Source organism: Symphodus melops (assembly GCF_947650265.1).
Source record: "Symphodus melops genome assembly, chromosome: 13".
Lineage (NCBI taxonomy): Eukaryota > Metazoa > Chordata > Actinopteri > Labriformes > Labridae > Symphodus > Symphodus melops.
Window position 1 is genome coordinate 5293437 of NC_136703.1, and position 16252 is coordinate 5309688.

At 39.9% G+C, this 16252-nt stretch overlaps 2 protein-coding genes across 4 annotated transcripts in view; one reads left to right on the plus strand and one right to left on the minus strand.

The window, feature by feature from the left end:
- The window catches only part of lamb2l (laminin, beta 2-like), a 67158-nt gene extending 52660 nt beyond the window's left edge, over positions 1 to 14498 (minus strand). The window contains exon 1 of the mRNA XM_079359060.1: positions 14210 to 14498. The gene's annotated coding sequence lies outside the window, so the exon portion shown is untranslated. The remainder of the gene's footprint in view (positions 1 to 14209) is intronic.
- The window catches only part of snphb (syntaphilin b), a 26139-nt gene continuing 9887 nt past the window's right edge, over positions 1 to 16252 (plus strand). Inside the window, exons 1-3 of one of the 3 annotated variants that reach the window (XM_079359064.1) lie at positions 1 to 240; positions 8875 to 9004; positions 11708 to 11866. In XM_079359064.1, coding sequence (XP_079215190.1) covers positions 8955 to 9004; positions 11708 to 11866 — 209 coding nt within the window. In that variant the 5' untranslated portion in view covers positions 1 to 240; positions 8875 to 8954. The remainder of the gene's footprint in view (positions 241 to 8874; positions 9005 to 11707; positions 11867 to 16252) is intronic. The other 2 variants (XM_079359066.1, XM_079359065.1) reach the window with 2 other exon arrangements.

Genomic DNA, 16252 nt, shown 5'->3' on the forward strand with positions numbered 1-16252 from the left:
ATGCTTCCATCCATATACCCTCGTGCCTGTCCTCACGATGCAGCCATCCAGCGCACCCCCTGCATTCCCCCGGCCCAGCCCCCCTCTCCACTCTCCTGTCCTCCCCTCCTCTTCGAGTGTGTGATCGACGGTCACCGCTCCAACCGGAGGAGTTCTGGGTGAAAAACCGCAAGGAAACAACCAAAACCGAGGCGATGGATCCGCCAAAGGACTAACAGTGCGACGGGAAATGGAGCTCAGGTAAGTGAGGCCTGGTCTTGTCATTGAAAGCACCAGTGTCATTGGCCGCGGCAGAGCTGTCATCTTGCGAGGGATGCGCCTGTGGAGTGGAGGGTGTGATGTGTGCATCAAAGACTACAGTTAATGCATGCATGGAGTAAACGTGCAGTAAATGCGTGGAGCTTTGTGAAAATTTAAAGCCTGTTGTTTTCTGCTGGATAAAGCTAAGGCACTGGTTGTATGTTTATTTTGGTGCAGCTGATGGGGGGATGCTGCGCAGTGCGCACCGGCAGATGTTTACATGTCGTGTCATCCTGTGCGCCCATTTTTACGCGTTTAACTCTTCTGGGCCTTTGTGCGTCAGGTACGTGTTTTTATCTTGCTGCCAGCGTCAAAACAAACATGTTACTTAAAATCTGTCGGACAGAGAAATAACGTAAACAGTGTTGTAGACCCATAGTATGTGACATCATTTGTGACAGGTTGCCTGGCGCTGCAGTATGACCTTGCAGCCGGAGACGCCACCAGGGATTTTGGTTTCAATGAAAACATTGGGCACCATCACCACAGGCCACACAACTCTGAATTAATGCTGAATCCACACCTCCAGAACCAAATATACTCATTCAACAACCTAACTGGACCTTTGCAGTCATGCTATTCTGTTCTACTCCAACACTTCCTTTACAATGTATACTCCAGTGAACATGGTGCACTCACGAATCTGCATACAGTGCAATTAAATCTTTACTAAAAAACAACAATGTTTGATATCACATGAGTTAAAGGCCTTAAGATCAAAAGGTAATTGAATGAAAATATAAATCTATTGATTATTAGTAGCCTAACTTAAAATAAATGTTACTTCAATATAATATAAGAACATGTTTCAATCTGAATGATTTGACAAATACTTTTACACATTCTACACTTACACACATGGAACACACTTATCCATGCATGTGCTGTTAGTCCAATATGCAAGTTAAATATGATAAGGCTACAGTAGCATTACTAAGACCGACTCTGCAGTATTTGTTGCTTGTGTATCAGCCATGGATTGCTGTACGAATGACAAAGGCATTTTTACACTGTGTTGGTGACACATTCCCATTGGTGAGAAATTTAGATTAGTTTTATTTTACCCTTCAATCAATTGTGCTGTCAAAGCATCACAGAACTCCTCTGTCACAACAGAAAAACTCAGTGAAAAGATATTAAAGCAGCATGGACTGAGCGTAGCTTCTGAGAGACATGTCTTCTTACTAGTCAACATAATATTCTATGTCATGTTGAAGTCAACTTAAAACAAACTTATGTCAAATCAAAACGATGGGTAAATGTGGCTAGGATTCAATTTACAAAAAATACATTTCAAATGTTGTTGCCATCCAAACTTTATGATATCAATCTGAATACAATCATATTTGTGCAGAAAATCTGAACAACATAACTGAGTTATTATCACATACATGGTGTGGACAATACACCTTAAAGTTTTATTCAAATACTGTATGAGGTGGGGCTTGGGTAAAGCATGCAAAAGGACGACCAGGAAGACTCATTTTTATGATGCACACACATAACTGTTTTATGACTGTTTTTGTGTTGATATCACTGAAACATATCCATACAAAACCAAAGGTGGAGAACAACACATAGCCACGTGAGGGGAGCAGAGACAAATATGAGGCAGCAAAACTTTGTGCAACCCGAGCAGCATCAGCGTCACACTCACTCTATAGCGGTAAGCGGCCTGCCCAGCATATCTACCTCGGCTCACGTGAACAATAAACAAACTTTTTAAAATGTGACTCATGTGATAAATGTCCGGTAGTGAACTAAAATGTTGAAGTTGCAAAACCCTGAAACAGAACAATGTGCTGGAAGTTGCCATGGCGATACATCAACGTTTATACGACTTTGCAGTAAGTTAGAAACTATTTCCCAACATACTAAAAAAAAGGGATACACCCCCCCCCCCCCCATAACTTCTGTCGTAGTCTATTTGCATCATTATCCTGCATGTTGCCAGATGCAGACAGAGAGTGGAAGAGATTAATGTGGGTAGTGCTCAGTCTCCACCCACATGGTATTACTGTGATTGTGGGTATCGATTTCTTGTTTGTGTCAATGCTCTCTGCCTGTCTTGCCTCTGAAGAGAATAGTTCACACAGACTATTAGCAGGATCACTTAGACTGCAGCGCTCTAGCATGCTTTTGATCGCTGCTACTGGGCTCTCAAATGACAAATTCGTGGAGAACCATTTTTAGAGCTTTTGAGCAGATTAAGATTACGGGTTTGTAGTCATCTCAGATAAGAGCTGTTTAAAGCGCCTCAGAAGTCAAATTAACTAAGGGCCTTTGCATGCAGTCAGATCCTGTCAACATCAAATAGTGATCAGACAAAAAAAATTCTCCCCTCCCTTTCCCTGTTTCTCCCTCGGTTTGGTGTTAATTCATGGTCCGCTGAGAACTGTGATGCAGCTTTTTTTTTTTGCTGTGTGATGCTGGATCCTAGCCTATCTGGTCAGCATCTGCTGCAGCACTCTGGTGACTCTGCAGGACCGGCCTGATCTGAGCACACAGTGAAAACCAAAGGGTTATTTTAAGACTGCATTTCCTGAGTATCATAAATGAGTAAGTATATGTTTGACTCTTCTCCAGCAACACCCTGCTTCACACTAATGTACGTTCACGTTTTGACTTCATGCATTTCCCTGGAACAGTAGAGGCTTGAAGGAGAGTGTAGTCGATATAGTGTTGTTATATTTCCATCGCAAGTGAGGCCACATTCAAGGGTTTGGCCACAACTTGCTGTATGATTGTCCTTTGACATCCCAGACAGCCTTCAGCACAGAAAACAATGACTGTTTGTGTGAAACCACCAGGTTCCTTTCGATTCACTCTTCTGCTGTAACTCGCTTAGATCCTTAACACTGCCATCTGTATGCCTCTTGTGATCGTTTTCATTATCTTGAAAAGGTTCAAGCCTTCACATTTCAACACATCAGAGCAGTGAACTTCCAGAATGAAAATCACTGAAATGTTGTGACTGAGTGGGCAACTGGTGCTCAAATACTACCAGCCAGCTCCATCTGGCAGCTCTTTAGGCCTGCTTTAGAGTAAGATGGAGACGCAGAGCCACGTTTTTGGGAACGTTTCATCCGCTGCAGACAGTTTAGAAAACAGTGCAGGGTGGCTGCAAAAACAAATCAAAAGATTTTCTGAGGGCATTTGTATTAAACAGCTATAGCAAGCTTGTTAAATTTTGAGCTTAAAGGCCTGGGTGTACCTACTTTTAACTATGCAAATGCACAGCAACAACAGCTTTGCCTATCTTACGGTGGTTTGGAACGTTAGTTGTGAATTTCCTCAGAAATGAACACCACACATCCCAGAGATGCAAAGTGCATATAACTGCTGGGAACAGTGTAAGGTTACACGGTAGCAAGACTGGATGTGGCTTCACCAGCCACACCAGAGATCTTCTACAGCAAAGGCGGAAAGTTCCTGCAATTATGCCACCTGGAACATCTACTTTGGTGTTTTACCCATTCTGATTTATGTGGCGCTCCCTCATTAGGAATCCTCCAGTAACATGAGTTTCACAAATGCATGTGAACATTTATGTTCATGATGCAGCCTGTTATTTATGCGTATGCGTGGTTCAAAATAAACAAAAGAGCAATAAATATGTATGAAACTTACACATACATGGATACACTGGAATACTAACGATTAAATTAGACAATAATATATGGTATTTGATAGAAATACAAGCAACCTAAGTAGGACATGTAAAAGTACGTTTCGAGGCGGGCCGTAAAAGATTCCAGAGGGGGCAGACCTGACTGAGAGGAAGGCTGTCCCACAACCAAGAAGATGGTTTGTCTATCAACACTCAAGTTCTACAATGAAACGGGTTGTGACAGAACTTATCCAGACAGATAAAGTTAAAATGTGTCAGGAGGGCTCACTTCCTGTTATTGGATCAAGTCAAGTTTTATAAATTCAATAAAAATAGACAATGACATCTCCTCAAAATGAAGCCAAAACATTTAGAGCTGCCCCTACCGATTGGCTGAAATAAGCCATGTGCTCTATGTGTTGATAGTTATATGGCAAACAAGAAAATTAAAGTACGCATCAAATAAACTTTAAATCAAACTTGGTTTCTGTTGTTATAGTTAGCTCTTTATTTATTTATGATAAATTTCATATTTAATGCCAAATAGTGAGATTCACATAATTTGCTGCAGTTTCTTGACTTAAAGTTAGTGTGGGGAAAAAAATGCTTCAGAAACCAGGCTCTGACTCCAAATCAGATCACCAGCAAAAGTATGTCAGCATTCGCTTGGGGTCTTTTGGCTTCAACGGGAGGAGCTGTTCATCTCTATACAGTATGTGCCTACAGTCAATGATAAAACCTGGCAACTTTTACTGCTGACAATATGTAAAGACTACAAGTTTACATTTTCACTGTGTTAGCATATTCAACTTCTGAAAGTAGCTAGTTGTTGGCCATAGCCTCAAGGCACCATGACTCAGCACAATGTGACTTTCACTCGTTATAACATGAAAGCCAACACAAAGGGATAGCTCATGTGTAGAGCGGGCTAAATAAACAGCATTGATCCATGTGTGATTCAGTCTGTCTTTGATCTGTGTCCAAACACCACAATGTTCAGCACGCAGCACTCAAACACATGCAGGCCTACATACATCCTCAGGGTTGAATGGGTTATTCTGGATTAACAGCAGTGACTCAGTGTTTGCTCCTGTGGCTGTCTAACTGTCTGTAAACCTCTGTTTGATAGCATTTGTCTGTTTCTCATATGGTTAATGCACTAGCTGGTGTGAGTCACACTTTCCCACTTACACACACCTTCCCCACCCTGTCTTAATCTTTGGGGTGCAAGTCGTGAGTTGCTCTTCCACTGCAGTCTTTTTTTCCTCCTTGTGTCTCTGCATCTATTCTAGATAATTCTTTCGTACAAACCAGTTTATACTTCTACGTTCTGTCAGTTTTGTTATAAACATTCAAACCATATTCGACTTTCCTTTAAAAAAAACAACAACAAAAACACCTACAGTGCAGATATGTGCATAATGATTCAAGGTCATATTTTTACAAGGACGCTGTGACTTTTAATGAATGAACTGCAGCAACATCTCTGCTGCAGACAATGGAATGGACAGTGAGTGTGTGTGGTTATATCCGTCATACTATCTTTGCGTGTCCTGGTATTATGCTCAAAAATGGTGCACCGTCTTCCCTTTTCATCTCTCTTGCACTCTCTAGCTTTTCCTCTTTTACTTTAACCCTCGTTCTTAGCCCTTTACCTCTTCTCTCTACCTGCTTTGTGTTTCCGTCTCATCAGCACAGAAGCTGCTCGCTTATGACCTCACTCGGGATACGTCTAGCTGGTGAAAGTTTTACATAACAGGCGTAGCTTCATAAATCCTGCATGATGTGCCGTCATGTGGTTTGATCTGTTGTGATGGTGGTTAGAAGATTCTGCCTTCTCGGTGCGATTAAAATGTTCAAATGCCAATTCTGGGAAAAAATAATCAATATTTGAAGATTATGTTACACAATAGAAAAGCATTCCTATTTGTGTGCCAGGTATTATTGTATTTCTGGTCAGACCATTTCATTCCTTGTTTATTCACTATGGCTGCACAATGAATGGAGTTTTTATCACCATTGAGAGATTAACCTTCACAATAAAAACATTCTGAAAGTCTCAAGTCGCAATAAAAAAAAAAAAAAAAAAAAAGAACTGTTCTAATGTAGGCAAGAAATGCTTTTTCACTCAGCATGTGAACATTGCACCTACTGGATGGAGGCCTGGGTATATCAGCCATGCTTTTACACCATTTTTGGGCAGTCTAATGAATCCAAAGCTGCAAGCTTCAATAGTTAGTGAAGGAAAACCAACGCTTGTTTTTATTCTGTTTGGATTTAAGAGGACATTATTGCAAACAGGTTTCATAAAACTTCAACAAAAGATAGAGGTAGAAACAGTGTTATAGTTTACATGCAGGCTACATTTATTCTAATTTATTGCACTATTTAACACTTTTATTGCATATCGTATTTCATGCAGACCTACGACAAACATTTCCATCTGTGTGCCAGATACTATTCTGTATCATTTCTTTAACACCTTTATCACAAAATACATAAACAGATGGAATGATATGAACATGTATCAAAACCACAAATAACAAAATATAAAAATAGTAGCTGGGTGGCGCCGATAGCGCAGCGGCAGCGCGCGCACCATGTTGCGAGGCTTTGCTCCTCGCGCGGGCGGCCCGGGTTCGCGTCCGGCCTGTGGCCACTTTCCCGCATGTCTCTCCCCACTCTCTCCCTGTTTCCGACTCTATCCACTGTCCTATCAATAAAGGCAAAAAGGCCAAAAATAAACCTTAAAAAAAAAAAAAAAAAAATAGTAGCTGGATGAAAAATGTGACACTGTAATAATATTATTATACAATAATATAACTCCAGACGGTTACCATGCTGCCAGACCTGGCGTGCTATCTGTGTCTGTGCACACGAGTTTGCGCCTGAAGGAAGAAGGAAGATTAAGGGATGACGTTATGAAATCAAAACATCCATTATAGGAAGGGGATAAGAGGGATGAAAAGAGGTTAAAAACAGGAGGCAAGAGACAGGAGAGGAAAATATGAAGAAAAAACATTGAAATGTCTGTTAGAATAATAAATGATGAAGGAATAAAAACAGAAAAATCCTGATTAATTGTCTTCAGCTTTAAGTCTGTTAGCACATGCATGTTACCGAGGAATGACCAGGGGTGTGTCCAGACTTTTTGGAGTCGGGTGGCCCAACTGGTGCACCGACTTTTGCAGGGCTTGAAGTGTGATGTGTGCACAAGCTCACTCAAATAAATATAAATAATTCCCCCTTTCTAACCCTACCAATCACATCTACTTTCATAACACAATATAACGGCACCATTCGCGTTGTGTTTCACAGAAAAAAAAAAGATTTGTCTCAAGGCTCTTAAAAGCCAGTTAGTTTGTTTCCTTCCAGTTAGTTTACTTTCCTATGCACCTGTGTTATGATAGATGTGCAAAGTTTTTATTAAAAAATGTAAAGAAAGAAAGAAAATATGCTGCATTTATAAGTAAAGAAAGCTACCTGCAGCCTTCCACACAAAACCCTGATAGATGGTTTTAACACAAGTTCAGCCTCTGACAGATTGGCAAATAGCCAATCAATGTTTCAAAGTTTTGGGCTGGCACATCACATTTCTAGAGTCGCCCATGCCACCCCTGGCCATCCCTTTGGACACGCCCCTGAATGTAACATCTAATTTACACCAATCAGCCATAACATCATGACTACCTGGGCAGTCTTTATTAAACAAATACAACAGCTTAACCATTCATTATCACTGTATTAAAATACAAAGCAAATTAAAAAAGTGTTATAAACGTCCCACTTTGCTCAAACTATTGTTTGGTCGGTAAACAATCCTGCTGAAAACTTTGTATACATGCAAAGGGAGACAAGGTGGAACTCCTTATGAGGGGATTGGAGTATCCCTTTAAAAAAAGGACAGTGAATATGACGTAGCACATTTCTGAGGACACACACCCTCACACACAAAAGATAACACAGACGCAGGTCCCATCTGGCATCTAGTAATTCTTTTGAAACCACTCAAAGCAATGATGCTGCAAAAAGCATCAATGATAGAGAGCAGAGAAAGGAATAAGAGCTCAGATATGAATAAAGCTGTACAGGGGGAAGTTTTGTATTCAAAAGCTCTTATTTAAAGTAGGAAGTATAAGGCTTTATTTACTTTATTCCAATAATACATGCATGTCCTCTCTCACTGTCATTGGAGTGGGAGTGAGAGGACAGTTTTTACTGTCAGCAGTGGTTGGCAGAGGTACAACACAGCATGCAAGAAGGTGACCTTAAGCAAGAATCATGCATTTATGCACACGCACAAATGGGCTCTGAAGAGTTTACTAAGCTGTGTGAGATGTGTTATTGCTGCAAATAATCCTCCTCTTTGCCCTTGTTCACTGTTTTTTTTTTCTTTCAAGCTTTATAAGGTCACCCACAGGGATGATTATCAATCATTTATGAGATGCTCTGTCCTAACTTAACAGCATCGTCACAGCCACGTGTGTGCAGGAGGAGAGTACTCAAAGAGGCTCATGGGAGCTCTCTCACACATGAAACAGTGGTCGTCTGTGATCACATACTGATGCAGATGAAAATGTCCGCTCCTTTCGCTGAGTTCTGCTGCTCTCTCTGGGACTTGGCCTCAGATGAGACAGATGAGTTATGATTGGCTCGTTCTCCTAAAGTGGCTGTGCTCTGATTGGCTGCCTAAACTCAATGTTCTGTCTTTGCCAGCTAAGTGTCAGTGAAAATCTGTGGCACCATGCTTAAAGCTGAGGCATCAAGTGCCAAACACAGACAGTCAGCAAAGCTCATTTTGTGTGACTGTTTGTGTGTGATGATGATGATGATAATGACCTTAATAGTTCTTGTTTTTCTGACAATCTCAAGGCCGAGGCCTCTTCGTCTCTCCTCTCTCTCTTTCAGTCTGTGTCTGAATGCATGTGGTCACTCACTGGTCATGTCTGTGTGTTTCCCTCCAGGCTCTCAGTGTTGAGCTGAAGTACGCAGAGACAAACAGAGGACAAGAAGCTAGAGGTTCAGCAAGAGGCTCTCTGGCCCCATGTCTGCCCCTGCACCAGCCAATAGGAGATCTGGGTTGGGCTCTCGCCGGTAGGTAGCAAATGAGGCTCAGTTATTCATGTTTGTGACATAAGTGTTCATGTGTGAAACAGGACAAATAATAAGATCGCTGCACAGTTAGCTTTTCTGCAGTGTAAGAAGGCAGTAAAGCCTTTTTAACAAGCATCTCAGATCACAAAATCAACTGTGATTGGCTAAGAATTATTAGCGATGCAACCCTATGGAACTACTTTTACATTTATTTTATTTTTATTTTACAGGGACAACAACATTTCTGTAAATATACCAGAGTTAGCCAAAAGGCTCATTTTGATCTGTTGTCCCTGGACAGATTTTTTAAAAGGCTCCCTAGAAAATCAAAACAAATTCAAATCTTACTAAAAGCTAAAGATAAAAAACATGGCAATGATTAAGCGGACAGATAAGTAGTCACTGGTGAAAATCCGTCAGCCAAACAAAAAGCACAATTGGGTTAATATAAAAAACATGCAGGATAGACGTGGAGCAGCATTGAGCAGACATAATGTAGAAAGTTAAACGGGTCTTAGTTAAAGCAAATATCAAATGTGAATCAAACCTACTGAAGTCAATGTCACGCGCACACAACAGGACATGTAACACTATTATACAATGGACACGTACAAATGACACAAGGCCAAGTGTAAAACATTGAGTAAGCTATGCCTGAAGCTCACAACAAAGAACAACTAAATCATGCAAATTAGAAGTAAGATTTTGTATAGACTGTCTGTACAAAGGTTTGCCAACAAACTGATGTTCATATTTTTTGTAACCGACTGCAGGATGCAAAAGACTCCATTCATTACACTCTGCAAATAAAAAGGGTTTCTTGAGCGCTTTCTGTAGTGGGCAAAGTGCTGCTTTCTATGAAAGATCTGTGTCTGTGGAATTGCATCTACAAAATGTGTAAATCATGTTTTGATAGCTTTAAAAGCATCTTTAATAATATATGGATTAATGTTGTTTCCCAGTTTACCCGTATTGATTATAATGTAATCCAAGACTTGGTTACGATACAGAAATAACTACATTTCTTGTAAAGATGACAAAGATAAAGGATTTTTTTTTAAAAGGAAGATTGCAAAGTGAAAGGAGGACTTCATGCTAACCAATGGGAATAATAGACAAACATGAATTTCAACCACAAGCATAAGTCCAGGTGGGCCAGCGTTGGAGTGTGCAAATATTTTCTCAATAGAATCAACTGGTTTGTTTGATTATTACTGTCACTCAGTTCAGTCAGACAACCCAAGGTGCATTTGTTCCAGTTTCCTTTTCCTTCTGCAGCAGCAGAAGAACATAGTGTTGAGTTTGGTGACTAGGCTCCAACCTCATCACTCCTTGCTGTAACATTTTACATGCAAATATGTGAGGAGTGATGGGATTGTATCTTAAACCCTCCAGTCGAACCCTACAGGTGGATGCTGGGCTGCCTGCTGGTAGGGTTGAGCAAAAGTGTGGTCATGATGCAGGTCAGACCTGGCAGGAAAAGATCATAGGGACAGACCAGAAATCATGTCAGCTGTATTTATCTGTAGTAGTGCAGTCCATTGTTTCCATTATTTATTTTACACCCCTATAAGCACCACTTTATTATCTAATCAGGCGGCATATTAAAACAAAGTTGTAATGGATTTTGGGTTGCCAAGTTATGTAAAGTTTATCTGGGTAATTTTTATCCATTTTTAACCGTTTCAATTCTTAACGGCTCCAATTGACAGTCTGGCCTCTGACCTCCCTTTGCAGAACATCATGCATCTTAATAAAATAAAGACAACTTAATTTCTGTGATGAACCTCATGTCAGTTGAGAAAACTGACCTTCTGGAAAGGAATTTCTACATGTTTTCGGGGGGTTGTTTCAATGTTTGATCATGTTTCATGTAGTAAACTGAAGCAGAACATTCCTCTGTGTTCTATACTGACTGAGAAAGAAGAAATGTGCGTGCTTGCAGTGCCTCCATGTACCACAATGCATTGCTTAATCAGCAACAAAATGTTTTTAATCTGCTCTGTGCTTCGTCCCAGGTTGGCAGAGATGAGATTGGAAATCTGCACATTTTCTCTTCAACATCTGGGAATGAAAAACTTTGTTCTAGAAGATAACATATGGTATACTCTTAATCAACAAATAACAGCTTTACTGTCAGTCAATCAACCAGAAAGAATTTTGCAAAACCTGGCAACCCTAAAGCTCTTCTAACTTCATGTAATAAATCCCACCTGTTTTTTTATTTTTATTTTTTTTTAACATTTATCAAAAGAGTGCTATATAAGAAGGTGGTAACTAAAACCTTTTTTTTTTTCTTCAAGGTTGTGCTGCATTAACAAAGTTTGCGTCTGCAGTTTTTTCCAATCAGCTCTTACAATCCTGGTAAAGATACTTGAGATAGTATTGACAAAGAGATGGAGGTGGCTGACTGAATTCAGTCTATTTTAAGTCCTTTACCAGTAAACAGCACGTAGCTAAACAAGCGTATTGAGTGTTTTAATGTGTTTTCTCTTCCAGCTACAGGACTCCCTCTGCCTGTTTAACAGATAAAAGTCAAGGCTGGGCTGATGTGGTTTTACAGTTTATTGGACCTTGTGATACTGTGTCCACATATAACGTTCTCAAGTCCTCTGGTTAGTGGCAGTGGTGGTTTTATTTGTGTAGCTTCCAGTGTTTAAATCTGTAGCTGTGGTGTCTCTCTGTCTTGTCTCTTTTCCTCAGATTTAACCCTCTGAAGGTGCTGCAGCCAAAACGACGCTTGCAGCAGATGCTTGCGTCCTCGCCCATCCCGGTGCCGAAGCCGGTGTCGGGGTCTGGGTCGGGGACGGCTGCATCAGGGGCCACAGCGCCAGTGGCCATTCCAGTGCCCGCGCCCCCTGCGTGAGAATAATTTTAGTTACAGTCTGAGATAGCATGATCCGTAGCTGTAGCTCCGGCATGCTCTGTAGCCACTAAAACAGCACATAGGCAGCATTTATGCTAACTGTCTCTTAGACATGGTTTCCCCTTTGTTTTTCTTGACTGTTGCTAAACTCCACCCTCTCTTCGTAACTGCTGCCATGCTTCTGAAGCTGTTAATACTAAAGGCTTGATGACATGTCAAATTCACCATGAAAGTCTGCCATCATTTTATAAACATGAGTTCCTTATTTCATTACCAGCTGAAAAGAGACGTCACTGTAGAAATGGCACATATTGTTTAGACCAGTGGTTCATAACTGCTTTAGCCTCAGGACACATTACCAACTCCCTTGTGAAAATTGCGACACAAATTTTGGATACTTCTCAAACAATCAGGGAAAATTGTGCATAGAACAAACATTTCTACATATGAGCTGTTTTTTCTTGTATAGCAGAGTGCTGGACCAAGGGCCTTTTTCTGCCTCTGTCTAAAATCTCGCATACAGTGGAGTGAAGTAGCCTTTGTGAATTTGCAGACACAGCAGCAAAATATGGCACGAATTTGGGGAAGTTACTTTTTTTTCACATTTTCAAATCCTTGATGTTTATCAAATCCCTAATTCCCTGTAATCCAATCCATTCCGGACAAACTAATGTTATTTCTACTAAACTATTAATAGTGAATCAACAATGAGGGTGGGACTCGATATGTGGTCAGTTACTGCAGTTCTGCCCTGCCTGATTTATTGAGGCTGAAATGTAAAATTTCCAAATCAGAAATGTTTTAATTAAGTCGCAGCTCCACTGTATCAACATGAGAAGAACAATGAGCTCTTAACTGGAGCTCTCAGTGTTCAAATCCTGCTGTGAAGTCGGCATCAACAGACTGCATTGTTGTGTCACATCAGCCAGTCCATAAACATCCTGGCAGAGAAAAACAAGGGAAACCCTGATCCATGTTGTGCTATGGAGGCATAGTTTGATCACAAGCCATCTTAGTTCGACACAGCCACTCTATGGATATCACCATGTTATCGTTACAACCACTTCCATGTGCAAAATCAGAGAGTTGCTGAGACATCAACGAAAGAAAAGTCTCAAGAGCTCTCTTCAATTTACCACCTTATGGTAAATTTGGTTTGAAGCCAAAACAAAGATGATTCTGTCATCTGATGTATTTTTGTGTTGTTATGTTTTGTTATGTTCGTCTACACAATGGGACATGCACAGAACTTTACATTTTTTAAAAGATGAAGCATCACATGAAGTTACAAACTTAAAAAAAAAAGAAGAAATCAACTCATATTAGTGTCAAATGTTTGTTTTAGGGATTCTAGTTACCTTATTTACCAAACGAGAGTACGCTTTATGGTTTAAAATGGGTCAAAATTAATATAGAATTTGAGTTATGTCTCTACCAGAAAAGAAATCAGAGCATCAAAAAACGTGAACCTTCTTCACCCACTCAAATTAACACCTGAATGCAACACCATACAAGTACACCTACAACTACAGTCAATCAACTCTCATAGTCCAGACAAACACCCTAACATGGATAGGATGTTGGATGGTTGTACCTTCACTCCAGGCTCACTGCTTCACCTTCCCTCTGCTCGTTTTTGTTCTTTTACAAGCTTATGTCATATATTGATCTCTGAGGAACTGCTGAGTAGTCATCAATATCTGGCCTTCTCCCTTATTGTATCACACAGGACATGTTTGTTCAACACAAAGACTGCTAGAAAGCCTAGAAAGGTTTGGAATTGGTGGCTACAAAACTTTTGATTCAACTAAGAGATCAAGGCTACATTTTTCACTCACTGTGACAAGAAGAACATTTTTTTTTTAGGTCACAGTGGTTGGGAGGTAGGTGGGCAAACGTGATAGAAAGCAGGAAGTGTGGGCATGAAAGCAGTTCCAGGATTCAATAACAAATCTCAAAAAAGGAAAACGCAGAACAAAACAGCAATAAAGAACTGCAGTAAGAGCTTTGAGATCCGTTTCAACATGTTACATGTACAAAGCAGACATTTTGTATCCATGTAAAACAACAAGGTTACTGTTCATTATAAAGAACAACAATCTGTCTGAGTCACAATATTATAATCCATCCGTCATTGGTAAATCAAATAAGAAGCTTAGCATCACAATCAGAGTGGCTCTTAATAGGAGCAATCTCCTTCCTCAGTGTCAGGTTTGCAGTAACACCAGTTACTTAATTAACAGGCATGTCTTCTTGTACGGTACTGTCAGAATGATAGGATCCAAAAACAAACTGTCAGATCTGTTTGATACTAACAAAGGTAGTACAAAAGGACTTACAGTAATTGTTTCCATGGGGAGCAGGGATGAATCAAATATCCAGTAAAAGAAGGTGAAAAAAACAAGAAGTACTTCTCACTAATTCAGGTTTTGAATACAAACTGGCACAGACACAGGGGTAGACAAACATCTGAGAATTGAGGGAGGGGAAGGGACTCAGGCACAGGTGGGACAAATCAGGCAAAACAAAGATGGAAGGTGGGGCCACACAATCAAGAAGGAGGGAAAACACACAAGCAGGAAGTAGTGCTACATAGATTAGAGTTAAAGGTGAACAACAAAATAAAACAGGAAAGTCAAGTGAAAAGTCAGGTCAAGTGAACACAAAAATGAATAAAATGCAACTTTACAAAAGGGACAACACATGACAATGGATGATCGATGATGCTGTAGCAAGGCCCATCTTAAAGAAATGGAAAAAAGAATATTAGTTATCACTAGTGTATATTGATCACTGATCATCAGCTGAATATGGTATGAACTGATGAACCGTTTTTAAAACCTGCTTAGTTTCATCAATTAGTAATTAGTCTGCAGTACACTTCAAAGACCGATTTGGGGAAGACAAAATATTTAAAGCTAAATTATAAGAGCATTCGATTCAAACTATACAGCACTGATGAGACTTTGTCTCAGTGGAAGATTTTATCATATCATTCTTCATATGGTGCCAAAACTATTTAAAATCTTAATTTTGTCTATTCCTGGATTTTACAGGTTCCGTCCATATTTAAACTAAATTTCCCTGAATTTGTATAATTGTTAAGTTTATGACAGCTTCTAGAAAGAGGCCCTGTGTGACTTTTACTCTACATGTGCTGAATGCTAAAACAAAGAAGCTGAACATGTCATAGTAATGTAAGCTAACTAACATACGCTAACAAACTATCAATATACCAAAACAGCAAAACTGTTTAAATGCTCATGAACTTAAGCTTATTTATTTTTTGAGAACTTACAGTGTTTCACATGAAGTTACAATATTTGGACCTCTTGTTTCCCTTATTAGACAGTTTGAGTATGAAGATACTTTAATGGGTTCAGCACTGTGTTTATGCTTTGGATTCGAATGCAGTGGTGTGGAGTTATCATGTCCTGTGTGAATTGCCTCCTGGCTGCTTAGATTCGTCCTGCTTGTTCCCTCCTCCCTCACCAGAGGCCGGTGTTGAAGCAACAGCTGTTTCCTGTCGAAGTAAAGGGTGATCACAGCACTGTGCTTCATACAATATGACTGACGATAAAGCATTGCAATATTTCTCATTAACAGGCAACATTTTAGTCATATCTTAGAATTTACGGCTATCATTGTAGTGTGATACATAACCACCATTTTCATTTGCAGGATAGTAGCAGACGTAAAGGTGAAATCACGTGTTTATAGGATTTTTCTGAACATTATTCTCTAATAAATATGTGTGGTTTAGTAACATGAGTTTACATTTATAAAACTTGTGTACGTTTTGATGGCAACGCCAATTTGAAGTAACCTTGATTCACTTTTTCCCTCTGCTCTCAGTGCGTGTGTTTGTGTGTGTGCTAAGCTAAGCTAGCTTTTGCTTAATTAATAGACCAACACGAGAGTGGTGTAAATCTTTTAATTTGATTTTCATATTGTGACCTGAGGAGGGAGCATTTAGCAACATCATCATGGCGAAGCTCGACAGAGAAAGAAGAAGCACTTTCTGCTGGTGAATGGGAGCAAAAAGTAACAGATTTTGTTGGAACCATCAGGGGGTTTGGTTTCCAAATAAAAGATATGTTGTAATGTCATTTGACACTCATTATGTGTAAGAGGTGACATTTGATTATGTCGCGGTACCTAAGATTTGTTTGTTGCAAAATGCTCTTGAGGATGAGGTTTCCTTGATGAAAGCTAATGCTTTTGTTGCCATCTCCTGCTTCCTTAAATTATCAGAGACTCTGAACACTTATCTCTTCTAATATGTGTTGATGGAAGTACAGTATTTACGTTTTGATCAAACAAAAGATCTTATAGTCATACTATTTGACAAACTACTTTAACTATAAAAGCAGTGTTAGAAC